The sequence below is a fragment of the Sorex araneus genome, chromosome X (genome assembly GCF_027595985.1).
Source record: "Sorex araneus isolate mSorAra2 chromosome X, mSorAra2.pri, whole genome shotgun sequence".
Classification (NCBI taxonomy): domain Eukaryota; kingdom Metazoa; phylum Chordata; class Mammalia; order Eulipotyphla; family Soricidae; genus Sorex; species Sorex araneus.
In genome coordinates this window covers 172069062-172095299 of record NC_073313.1, presented here as the reverse complement: position 1 = coordinate 172095299, position 26238 = coordinate 172069062, and the positions used below count along the sequence as shown (strand labels likewise).

At 39.1% G+C, this 26238-nt stretch overlaps 1 protein-coding gene across 17 annotated transcripts in view; it reads left to right on the top strand.

Moving 5' to 3' along the window:
- R3HDM1 (R3H domain containing 1) overlaps window positions 1–26238 on the top strand; it is a 152711-nt gene that overhangs the window by 100709 nt on the left and 25764 nt on the right. For all 17 annotated transcript variants that reach the window (XR_008627257.1, XM_055120637.1, XM_055120634.1 and 14 more), the window contains 2 exons: window positions 14110–14264; window positions 25023–25174. Coding sequence is in view for 16 of the 17 variants with exons in the window: in XM_055120637.1 (XP_054976612.1) it covers window positions 14110–14264; window positions 25023–25174 (307 nt within the window). In the remaining variant the exon portion in view is untranslated. The remainder of the gene's footprint in view (window positions 1–14109; window positions 14265–25022; window positions 25175–26238) is intronic.

Genomic DNA, 26238 nt, shown 5'->3' with positions numbered 1-26238 from the left:
GATTCGGGGCCGTAGCACTGTCTGAGAGGTTTCCATTTCTCACAGTGAACCGGTCTCTTTTTCAGCTGCTTCCTAGCTTCTTTTAAATCAGGTTTCCATTGCTTTTTTTTTTAAATGCTATATTAAGGTGTTAATATTTGCTTAATATTTTGCATTGTAATGCCTTTTAATCATGCATCATACTCCAAAATAGGGGTTTGAATTTAATGACAACCTTTAATATAATTTAGCTTTTCGACTTTGGCTTAATATAGTTTATCTTTTTTAAATTTGTGAGAACTTTAGCTTTAATTTCTTTTCCAAAGCAGATCTGGTTTGGAGACTTACTTAAAAGTTTAACATCTTAAGCATGCCAGACTTACAGATGTCAAATACATCTCTTTCCCTATTGCTACATAAGTTCTTGGGACTATTGTATGCATTGATGCATTTTATCAGATGGATCTAAGATACCAAAATACTCTTAAAGCTTCTTCGATTTTGACCAGGGATATAATTCAATTTTTTCTAAGCTGTAATAATCATGTGCACATGGGAAGCAAAATTGAGTATCATTGCAACTAATTAAGAAAATCAAAGAGTATTCACTTTTCAATCTTAGCTTTCAGAAAACACCTGGAACCATGTGGTTCCAAATTTTTGTTGCCAGCAGGTAGGGTTTTGATAAAGCACATCATAGGAGGAACATTGCAGAGTAAACAGTTTGTAAGGTATGTAGAATGTTGGCATCATGCAGTGCACAAATTTAGAAGCAAGTGAGGTGTATTAAAACAACAAGCAGAAAACAAGTGATGCTGTTAATGGGATTAAGATATGTCAATTTAGGGATTTTTAGGCACAGTGTTTTATTGGCAACTTTTGATGAAAGTAATAGAAATATTGTTGTTTACATTACTAGGTGGTGGCCCTCGCTATCTTTGGTTTTTGTTCTTTTTTCTTTTTTTTTTTTTAATTTATTCTTTGAGCGTTTCTTAGAATTGTGTGACCAGCACAGATTCAGACATTGTATAATACCTACAAGTCCACCAATTTCCCTTTTCCCTTCTCCATTAATCTGCCATCATTGAATTATGGAGACATATATATCTGGTAAGTAACCATAGATTTCTTTTGAGTTGTATAGACTCTTCATAGGATTGTCATTAAAATAGCTGTGTGCTGTAAGCAGTGTGGCTGCTTTTATTAGAATTTTTTTTCAGTGTTTATATTTATTTCAGGCACAGAAGTAGCAAAGCAGAGAGTTTATAGGTGAATGAACAAAGTATGCTGGCAACTGTGTCTTACAAATTCAACTGAGGGATTAAGTAAACTTGCCTTCCTACTAAAATAGCATCACAAACATAAGACAAATTGGGATTATTATTTTGAAATTGTGGTGTTTTGGTAATCATTCCTCTCATTGATGTATAGATAGCTACTTACAAATAAACTCAGAGTTGGTAAAATGGCTGATCCAAAAATAATACAAGATAAAATTTTCCCTCACAGTGTTTTTGCTGTGCAAATTAAGTCTTATTTAAAAAAGAAAGAGAGAGGGAGGGAGAGAGAGAGAGAGAGAATATTAAGAGGATGGCATTATGGCTCAAAAGGGTAGAAGCACATGCCTGGCATGTGTGAAGCCATCTCCAGCTTTATGTGACTGCTGCCCCTCACCAAGCGCCACTATGTGTAGCCCTGGTGGTCCCCAGTGGCACCAGTTTCTAAACACTGTGGTTCTCAGACCCCCATTCTCCTCCCTAGCACTACTCTTTATGAGGACTGCTACAGGAAATAACTGTAGATTTCATGGCTATTCCAACTAAGTAATTCTTCTATTACTTTTCATTATCTTTCTGATTGTGTATGATCTGTTCTGTATAATTAAGAATGCTTCCCTTTAGTGCAATTACTAGTTCAGGTCATGTGTGTACATAAAACTAGCCTGTTAAAGCCTGAGCACTGCATTTTCTTCTTGTTCCTATGTCTGGAGCGGTAAAAGAGTAAAAAATAGAATACTCTGTGGACCCCTTTAGGGTAGCTCATGAGCCATCAATTTATATTGTCCTCATTTTCTAAACTTGCAGAATTGATTGTACTTGCCTCTGAAAGTGCTAGAAGAAATGACATAATACTGCAACAGTATAATCCTTTAACCAAAGAGAGTGCCATTGTTAAATAATGATGCTGAGATCTGGGTGCTCAGTTTTCTTGTTTATATTACTTATATTGGTATTGCTTGCTTTACAAAAGAGATACTTCCCACAATATTGACACAGATTTCTATATCACAAGAAGGATTTTTTTAATCTTTATACAGTTTTTATTGAAGAAAGAATAATTTAGGCAATAGCCAAGTAAGTGATAATATTGTCAGAATGCTGGTCTGGTAATAGTCTTCTTATAGCCTTTTTTGAAACCTAACGATACTTTCCATTGTCTAGGAATCAACTTTAGCCCTCCTGATCTTTTAATCTTCTCTTTTCCAGATTTATGGATTCTTTTTCCCCAAACAAGTGTGCATGAAGTGAGGCTTACCTATAATTAGATGAGCTTTTATGTTACCAATTGTTAATTATTTTTATCTTGCATAGACAATAGTAAGACTCTTTTAATTGGAGTGGTATTTGGATATTTTACTTGTTTTTAGGACTTTTCAACTGAGTATTTCTGGTTTTGCTACTGGTATGGTAACCTACAGTTCTGTAGCTATAACTCTGATAAAAGTTAATGTCATTCACAAAAGCTCAGTAATACTTTGCAACTTTTAGTCTTCTACTCAGGACACCTTTAAGTCAGTTACTGGGCTATTTATTGTAATTATTGGACTGATGACCAGGCATCTCTTTGTGGCTTCTGGAAAAATAGTTCGGGTGCCTTCCCATTGAATTGCTCTCCTGGCTCACCAGTCATAGAGAGCTGTATCACTGTAGCACTGTCATCCCGTTGTTCATCGACTTGCTTGAGTGGGCACCAGTAACGTCTCCATTGTGAGACTTGTTATTACTGTTTTTGGCATATCGAATATGCCATGGGTAGCTTGCCAGGCTCTGTCATGCAAGCGGGATACTCCCAGTAGCTTGCCAGGCTCTCCAAAAGGGGCGGAGGAATTGAACCCACGTTGGCCACATGCAAGGCAAAGAGCAGCAAATGTTAAATTGCTTTTTGTTATTTTTTAGATGCTGTAGTCTTAAAAATGATTACTCAGACATGACAATTCTTGTCCAACATGTTTCAAACAGGGTGTACTTTCCTCCCTCAGATATAAAAACAATGTAAAGCCATTCGGAAAAAGGGTCACTGCTGCACGAGAGCTCCCAGAACTTTCTTTACCCATGGTACAGAATGTACTGCCTGTACCATGTGCAGCTTAAAGCTGACTTTAACCCCAGGAGGTTAAATTTCTTGACTGACACTCAATTTTATGAAGAAGAAAATAAAACTTATTAAAATTTTGCTTAAAAAAAATCTTTAGCTAAATCTGAAGATGTGCTGATAAGGTCTACATTTTGAGCAAAGGCAGACTTTGATGCGAAATAATAGATCAAAACCCAAAGAGAGAAACAGTAGGGATTGATGTGAAAATACTCAGGCTAAGAGACATGTACCAGAGGACCTGATTTGAGCTTCTTCATACCTGTCACTGTCATCCCATTGCTTATTGATTTGCTCAATCGGACACCAGTAACATCTCTCATTGTGAGACTTATTTTTACTGTTTTTGGTATATCGAATACACCATGGGTAGCTTGCCAGGCTCTGCCGTATGCACGAAATACTCTCAGTAGCTTGCTAGGCTCTCTGAGAGGGGCCAAGTAATCGATCACGGGTTGGCCACGTGCAAGGCGAACGCCCTACCGATGTGTTATCGCTCCAGCCCTTCTTCATACCATTTCCAATTATTTTATATATATATATGAAAACTAATTATAGTAAGGCAAGGATGTTTACTTTAAGAAATGGAAATCATATCATACCTGTTAGGAATAATAGGCAAAACAGATGTAGGGGAATTCCTCCCATAGAGAGAATATTAGAAGCTAATCATAAACATTTTTTGATTTCTGGGAGGTTTTTAGCCCCAAGTTCATGTAGCTACTATCCAAATAATTGTTCAGCTTTTCACTCAGATTCCTATTTTGAATATTGTAGCTACCGTCCAAACTAACTGTTCAACTTTTCACTGATTCCTATTTTGAGTATTGCTTGCACTCATAACTCCTTTAATTCAGATGTGAAAAAAGCTTCCTGTTTCATTATAATTATTTATAATTAAATTTATCTTGAGTTACCAGGAAGATAACTCAAAGGGCTGGAGCACAATTTCATGCCAGAACTCTTGTTTTTAAGTCCTGGCACCACTTGGTACCCAAGCATCATGAAAAAGATCCCTTACCCTTAAATATCTCTGGGTTTGTTCCCAAAACAAAACTTTTTTTTTTCTTTAGAGCTGGGTGTGTTACACAGCAGTAAGTGAATCCTGCCCCCTTTTTAAAATTAAAGTAACATCACATAATAGTGTTAATTTCAGGTATACATAATGGAAAAATAGCACATGTATTTACACCATGCGTTCAATGATGAAAATCCAGTTCTGTTCTTCACCATAAACTTAGCCCTCTTTTTTCTCTTCAGCCACACCTCACAAATATCTATTAATCCAAATTCTTAGAAATTAAAAGAGGCCATGTGTTTACTGTTTTGCTTATTTGAGCAGTCTTAACAATAATACTCTTTCAGTCATAGCATTTGTCTGAGAAAAGTAAAATTTAGGATCAGACTTTGCTGTATAAATTCCAGATACAACACTTAGCAGCTGTTGAGCTTGAATAAAGTATAAGCCACGCTGTGCTTTTTTTGTTTCTTCAATTGAAAAAAAATGAATGATAATTATGTCTCTTTAATAAGATAATGTGAGTAAATGTGTCAGCCAACATAAATACTTGCCACTCTGCCTGAAATCTAATGGATACCACATATATTTTTGTTAGTGCTATTACCTGTGGGCTGTCTAAGAAATAATAATTTTGGGGTTTTGTTTTTTTTTTTTGTTCGTTGTTTTTTAATGGAAAGGTGTTAGCAATTTTGTACTAATTTTGTATTTGTATATACTCTGAATTTCAGGCATGGGAAGCTGGCATAACTTGTTCTAAAATACTGTTTTTATCCCTTTTTTTTTTTAATGTTCTGAATTTCATTATTGTGCCAGGGTTTTTTTTTGGGGGGGAGGGTCTTTTGGGGTCATACCAAAAGACTTATAAACAAGGTGGTGCCAGGACTTAAAAACAAGAGTTCTGGGGCCGGAGCGATAGCACAGCGGGTAGGGCGTTTGCCTTGCATGCGGCCGACCCAGGTTCGATCCCCGGCATCCCATATGGTCCCCCAAGCACCGCCAGGAGTAATTCCTGAGTGCAAAGCCAGGAGTAACCCCTGAGCATAGCTGGGTGTGACCCAAAAAGCAAAAAAAAAAAAAAAACAAGAGTTCTGCCATGAAATTGTGCTCAGGGATTACTCCTGACTGTGCACTCAGGAATCACTCTTGGCAGTGCTCAGGGCGTCATATGGGAGATACTGGGAATTGAACCTGGGTTGGCTGAGTACAAGGCAAACACCCTATCCACTGTACTATCGCTCTGGCTGCACTATTTTTATCTTACTAGCTTCTTGACATGTGCGTTTTTTCTTTAAAATGCAGTAGATTGGGGGGGGGCGAGGATAATGCAATAGAGGAAGTTGGAGAGATAGTACAGCATGTAGGGCGCTTGCCTTACTCGGGGCTGACACAGGTTTGATCCCCCAAACATCCCATATGGTCCCCATTGAGCACTGCCAGGAGTAATTCCTAAGTGCAGAGCCAGGAGTAACCCCTGAGCATCACTGGGTGTGCCCCCCCCAAAAAAAATACAGTAGAAGTTGAGATCATGTGAGTTCTTTTCTCACCCTTTGATGAACTTAAAGAAAATTTACTTAAATCCTTACTTTCCATGTAACATGTCAGTGAGGTTTATCTGTGATTTTTTTTCACTTAAAGCAACATGAGTCACTATTATTGATAACATTTCATGCATGCTGACTCAGTACCACACCATATTTTCTTTCTGTAATAATTTTTTACCATTCTCACCCTCACCTTTGAATTTTCTAAATTTTCTATCATAAAAATGTTTGTTTTAGGGGCCAGAGCAATACTACAGCAGGGAGGGTGTTTGCCTTACATGCAGCCAACCCAGGTTCAATCTTTGGCATCCCATATGGTCCCCAGAGCACTGCCAGGAGTAATTCCTGAATACAGAGCCAGGAGTAACACCCCTGAGCATGGCCAGGTGTGATGCAAAAATAAATATTTAAAACACTTAAAATATAATATATATATATATATATATATATATTTTTTATTTTGGGGGACATTGTATGTTGTTTTGCTTTCCAAGCAGTGGAAGGGGGCCCAAGGACCACACCTAGCAATGCTCAGCTAATCAGGGAGGATGTTTCCGTACAGGGGCTCAAAGATATAGAGCTACTTGAAGTGTGGTTCTCACGTGCAGTGAGTGGGGGCCTCCAGTTACAACTGGTGATTCTCAGAAGTTTGACAGGGATCAATTCTTGTTTCAGCACTTGCAATGCATGAGCCTCTGTCCTTTTATTTTTATAATTAGGCGTCACATCCAAAAAAGTGTGTGTTTGTATGTGTGTGTGTGTGTGTGTCTGTTTCTGGGCCACACTCAACAATGCTTAAGCCTAAATTGTGGACCTAATGGTTCCATATGTGGCCGGAGGGGCTACCAGGCCACTACCTGGCAGTACTCATAAACCATGTAGAACCAGGGATCAACCACAGAGTCTAACGTGCCAGGCATATCCCTGGCTATATCAACTTTTTCATAATGAAATACAACTTTTTTTAAGGGGCCATGAGTGCTCAAGAGCCACTAGGTTTTTTTGTTTGTTTTTTAAAAGTCAGGGGTAGGGGGTTTGGAAGCTGGTGGAGAGAAGAGTCACTAGGACTACTCCCAGCAGTACTCAGGGCCATGTGGTACCAGGTATCAAATTCAGGGCCTCAAAAATGCTAGGCCTGTGTTCTACTTCTTGAGCTATTTCCATGGCCCAAATACAATCTTTGTTGTTTGCAGAGTGCACAACACCTGACAGTGATGAGGGCTTACTTCTGTCTCTTACTCAGTGGTCACTTCTGACAGAGCTCAGGGGACATAGAAGGTACCAGGGATAGAATCCTGGCAGGCCACATGTAGGACAAGTGCCCTACCCACTACATTATCTCTCTTGTCCCTAAATAAAATCTTCCAAGTTCTATACAGTAGATATAAATAGTTCTTATGGGTTTTTTCTTTTTGGGGTGGGGGTGGCGGGTGGGAGGGGGCAGGCACACCCAGTAGTGCTCCTGACCTCGAACTTAGGGATTACTCCTGGCAGGCTCCTTGGGGCGACCATATGTGATGCCGAGGATCAGACTCAGGTCAGCCGCATGCAAGGCAAACTTCCTACATGCTGTACTCAGATCCCTTTGTGTTTTTTCTTCTCACATAAACATTTTGGAAATAAGTACATGAAATTTTTTAATTATCCACTATGAAGTTTTCAAGGAGAAGCTTAATGAATTCTAGACTGGGGTGATTTGTATTTATGGGGTTGTTTCATTTTAATGAGAAGGCAGATAAATGTATTTAGCCTTATCAGCATTTTACTTTATAACTTAAGTTCATCTTTGCTGTCAGAAGCCATTTACTAAACATGGAGAATAAGAAACTGGTTATTCTCAGCCCAACAGTACATATTCCAGTTTTGCGTGGAAACATATATTGTTTTGGTTCCATTCTGTTAAGAATGTTTTTCCCAGTTTCATGCTGAGTGAAATGAGTCAGAAAGAGAGAGACAGACATAGAAAGATTGCACTCATCTATGGTATATAGAATAACAGAGTGGGAGACTAACACCCAAGAACTGTAGAAATAAGTACCAGGAGGTTGACTCCATGGCTTCGAGGCTGGCCTCACGTTCCGGGGAAAGGGCAACTCAGAGAAGCGATCACCAACTACATTGTAGTCGAAGGCCATGTGGGGGAAGGGAGTTGCGGGCTGAATGAGGGCTAGAGACTGAGCACAGCGGCCACTCAACACCTTTATTGCAAACCACAACAGCTAATTAGAGAGAGAAAACAGAAGGGAATGCCTTGCCACAGTGGCAGGGTGGGGTGGGGGGGAGATGGGATTGGGGAGGGTGGGAGGGACACTGGGTTTACGGGTGGTGGAGAATGGGCACTGGTGAAGGGATGGGTTCCCAAACTTTGTATGAGGGAAGTATAAGCACAAAAGTGTATAAATCTGTAACTGTACCCTCACGGTGATTCTCTAATTAAAAATAAATAAATTTAAAAAAAAAAATGTTTTTCCCTGTTACTTACTCAACAGTTAATAATACTGAATGCTTACTTTTGGAGTTGTTAATGTGATAACTGACATGGACTTGGGGTGGGGGAATGGTTATTTCAGTATATTATAGAATCCTCCCTTAGCAGTGCTCAGCAGCTCCTAAGCCAGTATTGCAATGCTTTCTTAGCCAATAGTTTAGTGCTTGACCCCTGGTAGTGCTGGCTTGACCTTTCCATTCTCCAGCCCAACAGTACAGAGCTTCTTGGGGCCAACAGTACTGGGGCCTCCAGGGCCATGCCATGGTGCACAGGGAAGCTCTAGAGCAATATTGGAGCCTTGGTCATGCCAGGCGTGTGCTCCTCTCATTGGAGCTCTCTCCCTTGTTTTGTGGATTTTGTTGGGGTTTTTCAATAGGAAGATGTTAAAGTTTGACATTTTTTATGTTACCCTTAAAAAAGCACATGATTTAAGGCATACAATCCATAAGAGAACAATTAATAAAAATAATATATTGCCTGTAGAGTTTTAAGATATGTGGAATAAGACATATTCGAAGGTTAATATGGGTTAAGGACTTCTAGTGCTGTCTTAAGTAGCTCCACTGTTAAATATAATTCCCAGTTCATTTCTCCTACCTTTGAATAAAATACTAATTCTAGTCTTTTTTTTCTACTGTCACAATGTCTTTACTCCACCTCCCGTTGTCCGTTTCTCCCAGTGTTGAGCAGGGTTCACACATTTTAATTGCATTGCACCAGATAGTTGTGGCACAGGGAATCCCAAATGATGGTGGCACTGTGATCAAACACAGCAAGTGAGGTGGTGCTAAAGGTGGAACCTGGGGTCTTGTGACTGTAGGGCAGGCACTCTGGCACTGAACTGTCCCCAGGCCCTAAAGTTTCCTACAACTTCCTCTTAGTTGTCACTACTCTTTCTGGTTGTAAAACCTTTGGTTCTCCATTAGTATTCTGTTTTACCTTTATCTTTCATTGCCATATTTAACCACTGGGTTCCCTTTTTTCTCAAACATTTTTTATAGATTTTTTTTTTGCATAAACTGCAGTTTTTTTTCTGTTAACTACCTCCACAAATATCCATCAGGATTAATTTCTCCCTCTAGTTTTCATTAGACTTTTTTTTTTCTTTTTGGGTCATACCCAGCGTTGCACAGGGGTTACTCCTGGCTCATGCACTCAGGAATTACTCCTGGCAGTGCTTGGGGGACCATATGGGATGCTGGAAATCGAACGCCCTACCCGCCGTGCTGCCGCTACATCCCCTCATTAAACCTTCCTTATACTACTATTTTGATAGGATGTCATGACTAAGAATGCCTTCATTTTATTTATTTGTTTTTGCTTTTGCGGTCACACCCAGGGATGCTCAGGGGTTACTCGTGGCTCTGCACTCAAAAATTACACCTGGCAGTGTTTGGGGGACTATATGGGATGCCAGAGATTGAAATCAGGTTGGCCACATGTAAGGCAAACACCCTACCCTCTGTATAATTGTTCAAGCCTGAATGCCTTAATTTTAAAGATAGTATTGCTTATCTTTTTATTCTTTCATTTATTTATCTTTTTTAATTATTATTATTTATTCATTTATTTTGCTGCATCTCGTGATGCTCAGAGACTACACTGGACCTGCACTCAAAAATCAACTCCTAGAGGTGCTCAGGGACCTTATGGAATTCTAGGTATCCAACCTGGGTCAGCCACATGCAAGGAAAGTGCCCTGGTGTCTTCCCCACTGTACTATCACTCCAGCCCTAACTCATCTTTCTGTGTCACCCACCAGACACATCCAGGGGCTTACAATTCTGTTTTTGCTACCTACTATAAAAAATGGTTAGGTGCTAGATTAATGATTGATGTTTCATGTTATGTTGTCACATTTTTTAATAGGCATGGTTTGTTGATGAAGATTAAGTTTGGAATAATGAAGATTAAGTTTGGAATAAAGATTGAGTACTGTCAGAAATTTACTCTTGCAAATTTCATCATGTGATGCCCAAGTGACCCTACATTAAACCATTATTACATGTAATTTATAACTGTTATCGAAACTTTTGAGAATTTTAAACAAAGAGGCAAATAGCTTAATCTCGGAAATCAGTAAATTTGAAGTTACACAGGAAATCAGAACCATGTTTGCATGTAAATTGGGTTTTTTGCCTTCCAAAGTTTGCCTTGAAGGTAACTGTAACCTTGGGTACATTTTGAATTAGTTACACAAGTAATATGAAAGGCATTTGACAATTTTTAGAGGAATATAACTAAGGTAAAGGGATTTTGTGTTTTTTAATTTTTAAGTCATATTGTATGTAGTGAATTCTATCAAGTAGCCACCTTTTTTTTTAACTTTTGGGGACTAACTTATTTTTGGGGAACTAATTTTTTTGGGGGGCCACACCCAGCAGTGCTCTTGGCTCTGCTCTCAAGAATGCTCCTGACAGTGCTTGGAAGATGCCAGGGATAAGAATTCAGGTCAGCCACATGCAAGACAAATGTCCTACCCACTGTATTATTGCTCTGATTCCATTTAGGGAACCAATTTTTTTTTAATTTAGTTATCACTGTATAGGTTATATGTTTATAGTAGCATTAATATTTATGGTCTTATACAAAATTACTTCCCATTCCTAAAGTGGTCAAGACCCACCTTCAGTTCATCTTGTCATTGTAATCTTTTTCCTGTCCCCTTCCTCGTGTTCTCAGTTGTTTAATCCAGTGACCAGGGTCCAGGTTATCAATTAATATTGTCTATACCGTTGTCTTATTTCTCTGTATACCACAGATGAATAAAATCATCTTGTACTTGTTCTTACAAATTCATTATAAATAATTAACTTCCCAGTCTATAAGGATCTGAACTCAAAATGGTTCTAGAAAATAAATGTGTAAGTGCTCAGTGGTAGCATTGCCAGCACAAGGTCTCTCGTTTACATTCGTTTTTCTTTTTTAAAAATTTTTTTTATTTTATAAAGTAGTTCACAGTATTTGATTGTATTTAATATTCAAACACCAATCCCACCACCATTACACCACCACCATATTTCGGATGTTTCCATCCCGAACACCAACCCCTGCCCCAAAGCAGAACTGTAATAATATATTTTGTGTTGTTTGTTATAAAAAAAACGGCTAAAAATGCTACAAAATGTTTCCTTAGATGAAAGAGTGTGAAGATTGTTGTATTTCACTGAGGGGGCCATTAAGCCCGTCTATAAGAGATCACTAATATGTTGTTAAAGGTTGAGCCTTGTGTGCTTATGTATATGTATAATATATATAATCTGTTTAAAATATATATATTTTTTAAATATATATATTCTAAGATTGGTGCCTCCTACTTTGAACCCCATCAGATGTGGTGCGGTACTCTTGGAGCATGGGTAGGGTGTGTGTTATGAAGTGTATTTGTGGTGGCACAGTACAGGAATAGGTACACTCATGGATCCAGTCCAGGAATAGGTTCACTCATGAATGAGACTCGGCCGGATCTCAGCCTTGAGCATATTTTCAGCTGCCATGGCTGGGTCCCTTGGAGCAGGAAGGGGTCTCACCCTCCCCCTTCTAGGGAGCCCCAAATGAAACAGCCTGGCACCAGGGTCCGGTGGCAATTCATTTGTTTTTCTACTCTTCATTTTCCTAAAGGGTGGAAGTGTCAGCTTATGTTTCGATGGTGTGGTAACTTAGTGTACGAATTTGAGGTGTTTTTTATTTGATAAATTGAAAATATAGCTGGTTATCAGTTGATAAGTTTCCATTATCTTCTTCCTACCAAGTTAAATGTTTTTAGAAAATCACAGGGAAAAAGGTTCTCAATCATATCTATAGTTTTATTTTAATAAGAACTTGGAGAAGCATATTTTTGAACAGATTATTAAGAAATCATTTTAAACATAGTCAAAAAGTGCTTGTCATAGAAATAGCATCCTTTTACAGAACACTTCATTATTACTGTATTTTCACTTGTGTTAATATGTTTCTTAGTTACCATATATTCTTTGTATTCATATCTTTTGAGAAGTTTGATATCAGATTTTTTTAATCATTTAGTTTTTGAATAGAATATTTGAAGCTTCCAGGCAACAACAGTGATGCTTTGGTCTACAGTAAATACCTGAGATGTGATAGTTTCCATTTCCCTTGTATTATGTGGAAATGAAAATTGATCATTATTTCACTGGCCTTTAGTTGTGGAAATTTAAGACAGTAGAATGTTTGGTTCATCTTTTCTATAGAAGTTTTTCAATTACCTGAAGCTAGATGTTTAACTATTTTTATCTGGTTTCTGTTTTAAAAATGATTTGTTGTTTCTAGTAATTTACATAAGTACTGAGCTAATTCATTTATCTGAAGATGTTCTCAGGAGCAGCAGAGAAAAAAATATAGTTCTTCCTATTAAGCACTAATTGTTTTTGCTTAATTGTAATTTAATTATGCTTTAAATTATCAAATTACCAACAGTGTCTTTAGTTGAAGGAAGAATTGTCCCTGGAGTGGTGGATTTAATGACTTCAGACAGATTACTTAGCTCTTAAGAATCTGTTTTGGAAAAAAAAAAAGAAAAGGGGCTGGAGCAATAGCACAGTGGGTAGGGCGTTTGCCTTGCACGCGGTGGACCCAGGTTCGATTCCCAGCATCTTATACAGTCCCCTGAGCACCGACAGGGGTAATTCCTGAGTGCAGAACTAGGAGTAGCCCCTGTGCATCGCCAGGCGTGACCCAAAAAGCAAAAAAAAAAAGAATCTGTTTTGGACCGGGATGTGGTAGAACTTTTGCCTTGCATGTGTGACACCCTGGGTTTGATCCCTTACACTTCAGAGAAAGTATGTGAGAGAGAATTAGTTTTTCTGTCAAGCAACCTTAGTATTACAATAGGAGCCAAGGAGTTCATTTAGAGGGCTGGAGCTCATGCTTTGTATGCATGTGGGAGACTAGGGTTCAGCTCTCAGTACTGCATGGCCCCCAGCACCGCCAGCAGTGGCACTGCATACCCAAACCCCCTAGCAAAAGAAGGGAAACAGGTTGTATGGTTTCTCAAATATGCAACCGTTTTATGAAAGTAGACTCCCTTTGGGGGTTGAGGGCTATAGTCTTAAAACAGGGTCCTCTTCCTAGTCATGCTGCTTCTGCAGTTACAAAAAGGACCTATGCTCGCTTAATGTTTTACTATTTCCAGCTCGGTTTTCAATTATTTTTCAACAATGAGCCCTTCATTTTCCTTTCCTACTGGATTCCACAAATTATACAGCCTCCCCTGAAATTATTTGTCATGGCAGATTGTAATATACTCTAAACACATAAGTAGTCTATGTAAGTGAGGTCTGTGACATTTTGAAATTGCTACACTCCTGAGAAAATTTTTCTGCATAAATTTTAAATTGTATTTTTAAAGAGGTAAGGGGGGACTAGCTGACTTGGATTACCTCAGTAGTAACCTTTAGTTGTTCGTTGCTTTTGGTCCTCCCCAGCAGTCCTGAGGGCCACAAATGTTTCACGGTCCTGGCTGTGTTTGGAAAGTCATGAGTACAGCACCAGCGATTGAACCTGGAGCCTGTGTGTGGCACTCCAGCACTTGAGCCTATTTCCTGGATACCTTTCAAATGTTAGCTTTCAGAGGGTTAAGATTTGCATACAAAATTTGACATTTTAGAACATACACAAATATTTTTTATGAACAATCCTTCTAGATGCATTAAATTCAGAGCAAGATTTAACTGACTATGCCATTACAGGTTATCAAGTTATGCCCAACCAGCAGCAAAATTACCATGGAATAGTTGGAGTTCAGCAACCCCAGAATCAGAGCCTCGTTGGTGGCCAGTCCAACAGCATTGGAAATCAGATCCCAGGAATGGTTATCCCCTATCCTTCAGTGCCATCATATCAGGTATGTTGTCACTGTTAGCTTTGTATAGATGATTTGGAATGTGATTTGAGTGAATAAAATGTATTGGTAGCTACAGTGCATCTTCTCTCTTCTCTTTTTAACGTAGAAAATATATTGCTATAATGTTTAAGTTGGTAGTCTAAAGGGTTTTATTAGAGCAGTTTTTGGTAAATCCTCGTGTTGTTGCTCTGTTTATTTTGGTTTTTTTGTTTGTTTAGTTTGGGTTTTTGTGGGTTTTTTTTTTTTTTTGCACTTTGGGTCACACCCAACAATGCTCAGGGGTTACTCCTGGCTCTGCACTCAGGAATTACTCCTCATGGTATTCGGGGGACCATATGGGATGCTGGGAATCATGGGATGCTGCGAATTGAACCTGGGTTGGCCACGTGCAAGGCAAACGCTGTACTATCGCTCCAACCCTGTACTTTGTTAACTTTTAGAAAAGCTAAAACTAATTTATGTTCATAAGTAAACTTTATGAGATTGTTCATGTAAGTATATAAAGAAAGTTGTCATTCTATTAGTCTCTTCCAACTCCTTAGGAAGAGAGAGTCAAAGGAAAGTAAAATAGAGGTGGAGGTAGATATTTGAAACAATGGGAATACACAACTATATATAAATCATAGTTTATGGAATAGCAAGAATGATCAATTTCCACTACTGGAACTAAATCTTTTGCCTCCTTAAAAGGCATTTAATGCATGATATGTTTCCCAAAGAAATAACACATCATGTATTAAAAATGTAGAGGGTATAGAGAGAATGGTTCCAGGAGTTAAGATGTTTGCCGTGGCTGCAGCTGACCCCTGTATGATTCCCGGCACCACACATAGTCCTACAGACAGTCCCCAGATACTGTCAGGAGTGATCCCTGGCACAGAGCCCTGATCACCTCCAGGTGTGACCCCAAAACTAAACAAAATGATAATGTCATGTGTTATAATTTATCGTTCTAAAGTAGAAATACCTATTAATAATTAATTTTTTTAGTGTAAAATAACACATATTCAGGAACTTGATTTCATCTTTCTGGAATAACTTGTATATTGATTTGTTTTATTCACTTCATGATTTTTCCTAGCCAAGTTTAATGTTAAGAAATGATACATGGGGGCTGGAGTGATAGCCCAGCGGGTGGGGCATTTGCCTTGCATGCGACCGACTTGGGTTCCCAGCATCCCATATGGTTCCCTGAGCACCGCCAGGAGTAATTCCTGAGTGCAGAGCCAGGAGTAACCCCTGAGCATCTCCAGGTGTGACCCAAAAAGCAAAAATAAATAAATTTAAAAAAAGAAATGATACCGGGTCAGCAGCTATGTGCACCATAAGTCTAAACATAAACACTATTGAAACCCTGCTGTCTCAGCTACAAATGAAAAAGAAAGATTATTTTTTGTTATGTCTGTCAAAGTAAAGACAATCTACTTGGGGGAGTAAACTGACATACATTTTATCAGAATGCATATTAGCAAATTGATGGTAGAATACAGAACCAGTAATTAAAAGATTGTGAAATATATTCATAAATAGGTTAGGGACTTAATACATAATTCTGTGGGAAGATGAAATCATTAAGTATCTCTTAAAAGAAAATATAGGGCCCCTGCATCCCGTGCCCGCCCGCGGCAGCGGGACAGCTCGGAGCATCCCCGCCCCGCCGGGCAGGTCCCAGTCATTCGCCCACCGTGCCTGATCCCGCCCTCCCGTGTCCGAACAGGTTAGGGGCGTGGCCTCACTAGTGGGCGTGGCCTGTTTCGGGAGCCACGCCCACTAGTGAGGCCACTAGTGGGCGTGGCTAGTTACCAAAAATGGTAATATTTTTCTTACCATTCCATGCGTTGTCCTTTGGCTACAATTGATTGAACCCATTCCTCCAAAAAACTCCCTCATCATCTTAGTTACTATATGTTGATACTCAACTAACCTAGCCTATCCTAACTTCACAAAAACTGTCAATGAACACATCAACTTGCACGGAAAAGTACTTTGTCAAAAGAGCATAGCCAAAAATCTTTAGTCGAGGTTCCTCCTAAGTTAACGAGAGCTCCAGATAGTAAAGCCCATAACAACATGAAGAAACTGAGAAAATCCCCACCACTAGGAGAGAGCCAAGAAAATATCTCACTAACCTCAGCAGCGACCTCCCAGAAATACACCCTCCTCTCAGATAGAGAATTCAGAGAGGAAATTGTGAGGATGATTCATGAACTCAACACAACTATGGAACGAACATCCAATAAATTAAGGGAGGATATGGATGCCGCGTTGGAACGCTCCACCAAGATAATCCAGGAAGAAATGAGAGCAGAAATTTCAAAGCTACGAACAGAAGTCACACAACTAAAAGAATCAGTAGATGAAATGAAAAACTCCGTAGGAGCCCTCAATAGTAGAATGACTACAGCCGAAGACAGAATCAGTGAGCTTGAAGATGAGCTGCACAAAGCATATAGACAACAGCAAATAATGGCAAAAGACCTCAAAATGGCTCTAGAGCGAGTTAGAGTCCTAGGGGACGACCTCAGGAGAAACAACATAAGAATCATGGGAGTGCCGGAACCACACGGAACCAATCCCAATGAAAAAAACACCATTAAAGACATCATTGCTAAAAAAATTCCCAGAGCTAGAGAATGTGGACATCCAGATACAAGGAGTCCGAAGGGTGCCAGCTAAAAGGGACCCAAATAGAAAATCCCCAAGGCATATCATAGTCAGAATGATGGATGCCGTGGATAGAGACACAATACTGCAAATAGCAAGATCAAAGAAGGAGATCATATACAAAGGCGCACCCCTTAGATTCACAGCAGACCTATCAGAAGAAACCCTCCAAGCCCGAAGACAATGGTGGGATATAGTGAAAAAACTTCATGAAATGAATGCCTCACCAAGAATACTCTACCCGGCTAAACTCTCAGTTAAACTTGAAGGAACCATACATTATTTCATGGACAAGCAACAGCTCAGGAACTTCATAGACTCAAGACCAAATTTAAAAGAAGGACTCAAAGGGCTACTATAAGACAAGGAAAAAGACCTATAAGAACAACAAACCCTACAGAAAAATGGCACAAAATCCAATGACAATAATCTCTCTTAATGTTAACGGGCTAAATGCACCAATCAAGAGGCATAGAGTGGCAAAATGGATTCGGAAACTAAACCCAACTTTCTGCTGCCTACAAGAAACACATCTGAATAGCCGGAACAAACACAGACTAAAAATCAAAGGATGGAAAACAATCCTGCAAGCAAACAGCCCCCTCAAAAAAAAGTGGGGGTGGCCATACTAGTATCCGATAGCATTGATTTCAGGCTGAAAAAGATCAGAAGGGACAGAAAAGGTCATTTTATATTCATCAAGGGATATGTGCAACAGGAAGAAATCACACTCCTAAATGTATACGCACCTAATGAACGACCAGCGAAATACTTAAAAGAACTCCTAACAGAATTTAAGGAGGACATAACTAGCACCACGATAGTAGTTGGAGATTTCAACACTGCCTTATCACCTCTGGATAGATCGACAAGAACAACACTCAGCAAGGAAACGATGGCCCTGAAGGAAGAAATGGAGGAGACAGGGCTAATAGACCTATACAGGGCTATATACCCCAAAAAGAAAGAATACACATTCTTTTCCAGTGCGCATGGAACATTTTCCAAAATAGACCATGTTCTGGGCCACAAGTTATACCTTAATAGAATTGGAAAGATAGAAATTGTATCAACTATCTTTTCAGACCATGATGCACTGAAGATGGAAGTTAATCATGCACAGACGCGGAGAACCAAATCAAACACTTGGAAATTAAACAACTCACTATTGAACAATGAGTGGGTCACGGAGGAAATCAAGAAAGAAATTAAGAGATACCTCGAAACAAATGAGAATGAAGACACAAGCTACCAGAACCTATGGGACGCAGCTAAAGCTGTGTTAAGGGGAAAATTTATAGCTCTGCAAGCCTTCCTCAGAAAGGAAGAAAGGGCCTATATAGATAGTTTGACTTCGCAGCTCAAGATCTTAGAAGAGGACCAGCAAAAGGAACCCAAACCAGATCGAAGGAAAGAAATAATAAAACTTAGAGCAGAAATTACCGATATGGAAACCCGAAAAACAATCCATAAGATCAATGAAACAAAGAGCTGGTTCTTCGAGAAAATAAATAAGATTGATAAACCGCTAGCAAGACTCACAAAGAAAGAAAGAGAGAAAACCCTAATAAACCGAATCAGAAATGAAAAGGGGGACATCACAACAGAAACCAAGGAGATTCAAAGGATCATCACAGACTACTTTGAAAGTCTGTATGCCACAAAACAAGAGAACCTAAAAGAAATGGATGAATTCCTTGACTCCTACAACCTCCCAAGACTGAGCCAAGAAGACGTGAAATACCTGAATAGGCCCATAAATATCAAGGAAATCGAAACGGTAATCAAAAGTCTCCCCAAAAACAAAAGCCCAGGTCCAGACGGATTCACTGGCGAATTCTTCCAAACATTCAAAGAAGACTTGTTGCCAGTTCTCCTTAAGCTTTTCCAGGAAATCGAAAAGACAGGAACCCTTCCGAACAGTTTCTATGAGGCACATATCTCCCTAATACCAAAAGCAAACAAAGACACCACTAACAAAGAAAACTATAGACCAATATCCTTGATGAATACCGATGCGAAGATTCTCAACAAAATACTAGCAAATAGAATCCAACAACTCATCAAAAAGATCATACACCATGACCAAGTGGGATTCATCCCAGGGATGCAAGGTTGGTTTAACATTCGGAAATCAATCAACATAATCCATCACATCAACAAAAGTAAAGATAAAAACCACATGATCATATCCATAGATGCAGAAAAAGCATTTGACAAGATCCAACACCCATTCATGATAAAAACTCTCACCAAAATGGGTTTTGGAGGAACTTTTCTCAAGATAGTCAAAGCCATCTACCATGAACCTATGGCAAGCATTATCATCAATGGAGAAAAACTAAGGGCTTTTCCTCTAAGATCGGGGACAAGACAAGGATGTCCACTCTCACCACTTCTCTTTAATATAGTACTGGAAGTATTAGCAATAGCCATCAGGCAAGAAAAAGATATTAAGGGGATTCAGATTGGAAAGGAAGAAATCAAGCTCTCACTATTCGCAGACGATATGATACTATACCTAGAGAAACCTAAAAGCTCTAGTAAAAAACTCTTAGAAACAATTGACCTATACAGTAAAGTCGCAGGCTATAAAATCAATACCCAAAAATCCATGGCCTTCCTATATGCAAACAATGAGACAGAGGAAAGGGACATGAAAAAAGCAATCCCGTTCACAATTGTGCCCCAGAAAATCAAATACCTTGGAATCAGCTTAACTAAAGAAGTAAAGGACCTCTACAAAGAAAACTATAAAACGCTACTTCATGAAATAAAAGAGGACATGAGGAAATGGAAAAATATCCCCTGCTCATGGAGAGGGAGAATAAACATTGTCAAAATGGCAATACTCCCAAAAGCATTATACAGATTTAACGCAATCCCTATAGGGATACCCATGGCATTCTTCAAAGAAACGGAGCAAGCAATCCTGAAATTTATATGGAACAATAAACGCCCACGGATAGCTAAAACAATTCTTGGGAAAAAGATGATGGGAGGCATCACCCTTCCCAACCTTAAACTCTACTACAAAGCGGTAACAATTAAAACAGCATGGTACTGGAACAAAAGCAGAACTGCAGACCAATGGAACAGGGTGGAATATCCCCACACACAACCTCAAATGTATGATCATCTAATCTTTGATAAAGGTGCAAGAGATGTGAAGTGGAGCAAGGAAAGTCTCTTTAACAAATGGTGCTGGCACAACTGGACAACCACATGCAAAAAAATGGGCTTAGAACTCGATCTGTCACCATGCACAAAAGTCAGATCAAAATGGATTAAAGACCTCAACATCAGACCACAAACCATAAGGTACATTGAAGACAAGGTAGGCAAAACCCTCCAGGATATTGAAGATAAAGGTATCTTCAAAGATGACACGGAACTAAGCAATCTAGTAAAAACAGAGATCAACAAATGGGACTACATTAAACTAAAAAGCTTCTGCACCGCAAAAGAAACAGCGATCAGAATACAAAGACTATCTACAGAATGGGAAAGGATATTTACACAATACCCATCAGATACGGGGTTGATATCAAGGGTATATAAAGCACTGGTTGAACTCTACAAGAAAAAAACATCCAACCCCATCAAAAAATGGGGCGAAGAAATGAACAGAAACTTTACCAAGGAAGAGATACGAATGGCCAAAAGACACATGAAAAAGTGCTCTACATCACTAATCATCAGAGAGATGCAGATCAAAACAACCTTGAGATACCACCTCACACCACAGAGGCTAGCACACATCCAAAAGAACAAAAGCAACCGCTGTTGGAGAGGATGTGGGGAGAAAGGGACCCTTCTACACTGCTGGTGGGAATGCCGACTAGTTCAGCCCTTTTGGAAAACAGTATGGACAATTCTCAAAAAACTAGAGGTTGAGCTCCCATTTGACCCAGCAATACCACTGCTGGGAATATATCCCAGAAAAGCCAAAAAGTATAGTCGAAGTGACATATGCACTTATATGTTCACCGCAGCACTGTTTACAATAGGCAGAATCTGGAAAAAACCCGAGTGCCCTAGAACAGATGACTGGTTGAAGAAACTCTGGTACATCTATACAATGGAATACTATGCAGCTGTTAGAAAAAATGAGGTCATGATGTTTGCATATAAGTGGATCAACATGGAAAGTATCATGCTAAGTGAAATGAGTCAGAAAGAGAGAGACAGACATAGAAAGATTGCACTCATCTGTGGAATATAGAATAATAGACTATAAGACGAACGCCCAAGAATAGTAGAAATAAGTACCAGGAGGTTGTCACCATGGCTTGGAGGCTGTTCTCTCATTCTGGGCAACTCAGAGAAGGGAACAGCAAGTAAAATGTGGTTGTTGGTCATGTGGGGGAAAGATGATGCGGGCCAAATATAGACTAGAGACTGAACACAATGGCCACTCAACACCTTTATTGCAAACCACAACACCTAATCAGAGAGAGAGAACAAAAGGGAATACCCTGCCATAGTGGCAGTGTGGGGTGGGGGGAGACGGGACTGGGGAGGGGGGGTGGAATGTTGGGTTTACTGGTGGTGGAGAATGGGCACTGGTGAAGGGATGGGTTATCAAACTTTGTAAGGGAGAAACATGAGCACAAAAATGTATAAATCTGTAACTGTACCCTCACGTTGACTCACTAATTAAAAATAAACTATTAAAAAAAATAAAATTTTCTATATGATAAAATAAATAAATAAAAAATAAAAGAAAAGAAAATATAGGACATAAATTAGTTACTGAAACAATCTAGGAATAGTTGATATAAGCAGATATATTCACATATTACATAATTCCAGAAAATCAATAATGACAAGTAAAATGTGAAATTGTCTTCTTCTATAGCCCATTAATAATAGAAAAACAAAGAAGATTCATCTTGATACTAAGTTTTGCATTGTTTTTCTTTCTTAAATCCCCAGTTCTTTTTACTCCCTGCTTTAGCCTAAGCATGGACCTCTCCTACTTCTTTCATTGTTAGACATTAGATAGGAATTCTCTCTAAGGACTCTGGTCATTCTCCCTGATCGAATACGCTGAGCATCTGATATTGCATAATATAAATAAGATGCTCTTGACCTTCAAGTCAGCCTCATCAGGAAAGAAAATACAATTTTAAATAAATCATTGCTCTCAGCATAGATTTGGTTTTTTTTTTTTAATTTGGGGTATTTTTAGATTTTAAATGTAGCTTAGTTATTGCATAGGTATAATAATTATTTCATGTTGATAACTTTTCACAGACTATATTCTCATAATGATTCTTTGAGTGAATGATTTTTGCTCTTACAAACAGTGAATGCTAGCCAGCCTTATAATTCTTGCTGTTTTGGGTAGGTAATCTATCTGGTGACCATCTGAAATATAAACAGGAAAAAATCATTTGTCCTTAATAGAGTGTATTCTGTGGCTGTACTTCCTCAAGTACTGTGTATCTGCCATTTAGGTCATCAAAATGAAGCTATCAATTTTCCTAGATCTACCTTACATATATATTGGTTTAGTCAGAATCAGAAATTATAATCTGCAAATGATATATAGCCTCAATAGACAAAAGACTGAAATATATTCTCAGAGTTGGATAAATCAAACTATTGCCTGTTTGCAGTAGCCAAATAGAAAGTGATGAAATACTATGTGTTTTTTTTAAAAGAACTGGTTGCTTTTCAAAAACTTGTTATATTAGCAAGACTTAGAAGTTAATCGTTCACAAATCTCAGAACCCAGACACACAGAGTGTAAAGTGACTAAAGAATTTGGTTCAAACCAGAGAGTATCAGATCCTAATTTCACTAGCAGCTATTCGACCTTGGATGCATTACATAACCTCAGTTTTCCCACCTATAAACCAAGAATGGTAAAAGTATCTTCATAGAGTCCTGAGAACTGCCAGGTATGTCCCCAAAATGAACAAACAAAAAAATCCTTTTTAGAGTTGTTAGGAATATTTAAGGTGCTGATACACAGAAAGTTCTTAGACTAGAACCTGATAGATGGTAGTAAGTGCTCAGTAATGTTAACTCATTATTATCACTATTGTTAATATTATCGTTGCTGACTTGTGATCATAGCACTGTAGCACTGTCATTCCGTTATCCATAGATTTGCTTGAGCCAGCACCAGTAACGTCTCCATTGTAAGACTTGTTATTTCTGTTTTTGGAATATTGAATACGCCATGGGTAACTCTGCCAGACTCTGCCATGCAGGCAGGATACTCTCGGTAGCTTGCCGGACTCCCTGAGATGAACAGAGGAATCGAACCTGGGTTGGCTGTGTGAAAGGCAAATGCCCTACCCACTGGGCTATGGATCATAATAATCAGAAACTTTTATACTGGCTCTATTTACCAAAATTGCTGTAATCTAACTATCATTGTGGCACATTTGTAAATTAATATCCCATGCTGCCTATGTGGTTTCTATTTGAGAAACTAGATATTGTAGATCTGAAATAGAGAATTGAAGAATCCATTATATCCATGAGATTTCTCTGTAGAAATGCAGAAAAGGGATAACTGAAAGATCCACTTTTCACTATACACCCCCTGTGCTAGATCATATAAATGGAGATTATAATGCAAATAATCTTCCCTGAGATGGAGGGAGCATCAGAATAGTTAAATCATTTGCCCATTGTCACAAATAGGAAAATGATGGAGTCAATATCCCACCTAAACATATGTAACTCCACAGCTGTGTAGCTCCAAAGCTCACATTCTTTCTAGTCGCATTCAATTCAACCTGAGTTTTGCTCATCCCTGCCTCGTGGTCATTTGAAACAGATTCTTCTTGTTTTGTTTTGTTTAAGCAAAAGAAAATGTTTTTATTGCAGGGTGGTACTAATTATATGGAGAATGTGGGCTTCTTCAGAGAGAGTGAGAAAAGCCTAAAAGGAAAGGAAATTCATGCCCTAAAGAAAGAGCAGGGACAACCCTAGAGTAAACAGTGAAGTGTAAAGTTTCTTTTTCGTTTCTGTTTCAGTCTTGAGCCACATCCATCAGTGCTCAGGGTTTACTTAAACCTGGCTCTGCACTCAGGGACTCAGGGATTACATCTGATAGGGTACAGTGAGCGACATAGGGTACCAGAGATTGAACCCAAGTAGGTACGTGTAAGGGAAGTTACCTACCCGCTGTGCTACTACTCTAGCCCTAAGTTTCTTTCTTTTTAAGTACAATTAGGGTTAATAGTCATACCTTTTCCTAATAATGCAGCTAAATACTGTACATTTGGTAAATCGCTACCCCAAAATAATAGCTGACAGGAAAGAACATAGAAATAAAGTCAAGTGCCATACTGTTAGTTTTAGCTTACTTCTAACTGCTCATCCTTGAAGTTTTAGGCTTTTTTATTTTCCAGCATTTTGGATCACACCCATCAACACACAGGGGTTATTCCTAGCTTTGCACTCAAGAACTACTCCTGGTGGTGCTGGGGGGGGTTGGGACTATATAAAGTGCTGGGAATCGAACCCGGGTCAGCCATGTGCAAGGCAAACTCCCTGCCCACTGTGCTATCGCTTGAGCTCCCTCAACCTTGACGTTTTTAATGAAGTCATTAATATTTGTAGAGATTTATTTATTCATGGGGGGGGGTGTTATGGGGCCATACCCGGGGATGCTCAGGTGTTACTCCTGGCTCTGCTGTCAAGAATTACTTTTGGCAGGGCTGGAGCGATAGCACAACGGGGGGGGGGGGCATTTGACTTGTACACGGCTGACCCCAGTTCGATTCCCAGCATCCCATATGGTCCCCCGAGCACCGCCAGGAGTAATTCCTGACTGCACAAGCCAGGAGTAACCCCTGTGCATTGCCGGGTGTGACCCAAAAAAGAAAAAAAAAAAAAATTAGTCCTGGCATAGTCATGGTGCCATACGGGATGCCAGGGATCAAATCTGCATTTGCCATGTGCAAGGCAAGCTTCTGTTTATGTTGCTGTCCCTGTTGTAAAGGGGAGAGTTTGTGTGTGTAGATAGATAGATAGATAGATAGATAGATAGATAGATAGATAGATAGATAGATAGATAGATTGATTGATTGATTTTTCGCCCCCTTTAAATTGTCTCCCACTTTTTAGGTTTCACTGCCTCAAGGTTCTCAAGGAATTGTCCAACAGACATATCAACAGGCTATTATGTTCCCTAATCAGTCTAATCAAGGATCTATGCCTGCAACTGGAATGCCAATTTATTATAGTGTCATTCCACCTGGCCAGCAAAATAATTTAAGGTGAGTATGACTGAGAAACCTGATTCTGTGATGTATTATTTATCATTAATTAATATTGTGGTCTGTTAGTATCTTTTTTTCTTTTAATTTATTTTTTTGCTTTTTGAGTGATGCTCAAGGGTTACTCCTGGCTCTGCACTCAGGAATTACTCCTGCTGCTTGAGGGATCATATGGGATGCTGGGGATTAGAACTCAGGTCGACTGCGTGCAAGGCAAATGCCCTACCTGCTGTACTATCACTCCGGCCCCTGTTATTACCTTTAAACATGCCTGCAAAATATCATCTAAGAATAAAATAGATAATTTTTCCTATTATTTTAACAAAATTGGCATTCCCTAAGCATTCCACATATAAAACTAAAAAAGGATCAGATCTTCTCTCCAAGCCTAAAATTAGACAAATCTGTTTACTCACCCAAAAGAGTATTATTTAATAATCTTGGTATTTCTCATATTTTTTAAATACAGCAAGTATCCATGGGACGGGGGAGATAGTTTAATGGCCTGTAGTACATGCCCAGCACACATGAGTCTCTGAGTTTGAGGCTAGGCATGTATTGGCTTGCCCTCCTCCTCATAGTTCTCAGTGGCCCTAGTGACTCTGCACAGTGTGATGGTGGCTCTATTGATACACACACACCAAAAAAAAAAAAAATTCTTTCAAAGTTTTTGCATTTCTAGAATCTTTCTTGTCTGCATGGTGTCTTTTTCGGTTTTTGTTGGGTTTTGGGCCACACACGATGGTGCTCAAGGCTTACTGCTAGCTCTGCACTCAGGAATTAGTCCTGGCAGACACAGCAAATGCCCTACCTGCTATACTATCACTCCAGCCCCATGCACAGTAACGGTCTAAAAAGTGTAAGAATGTGTTTTTAAACTATGCATTTGTTTTTGTTTTACATACAGTCACTAAACCGTGGGAAGGTTTACCTTGGATTTAACCTGGATACCTGAATACTTGCTTCTTGATTTCTAGCCCTGTAATCTAGATGATTACAGTTTATCATCTACCAGTAATTCTTAATCTTGACAGTATGAAAAGTTGCTTACTTCTTGACTTCTA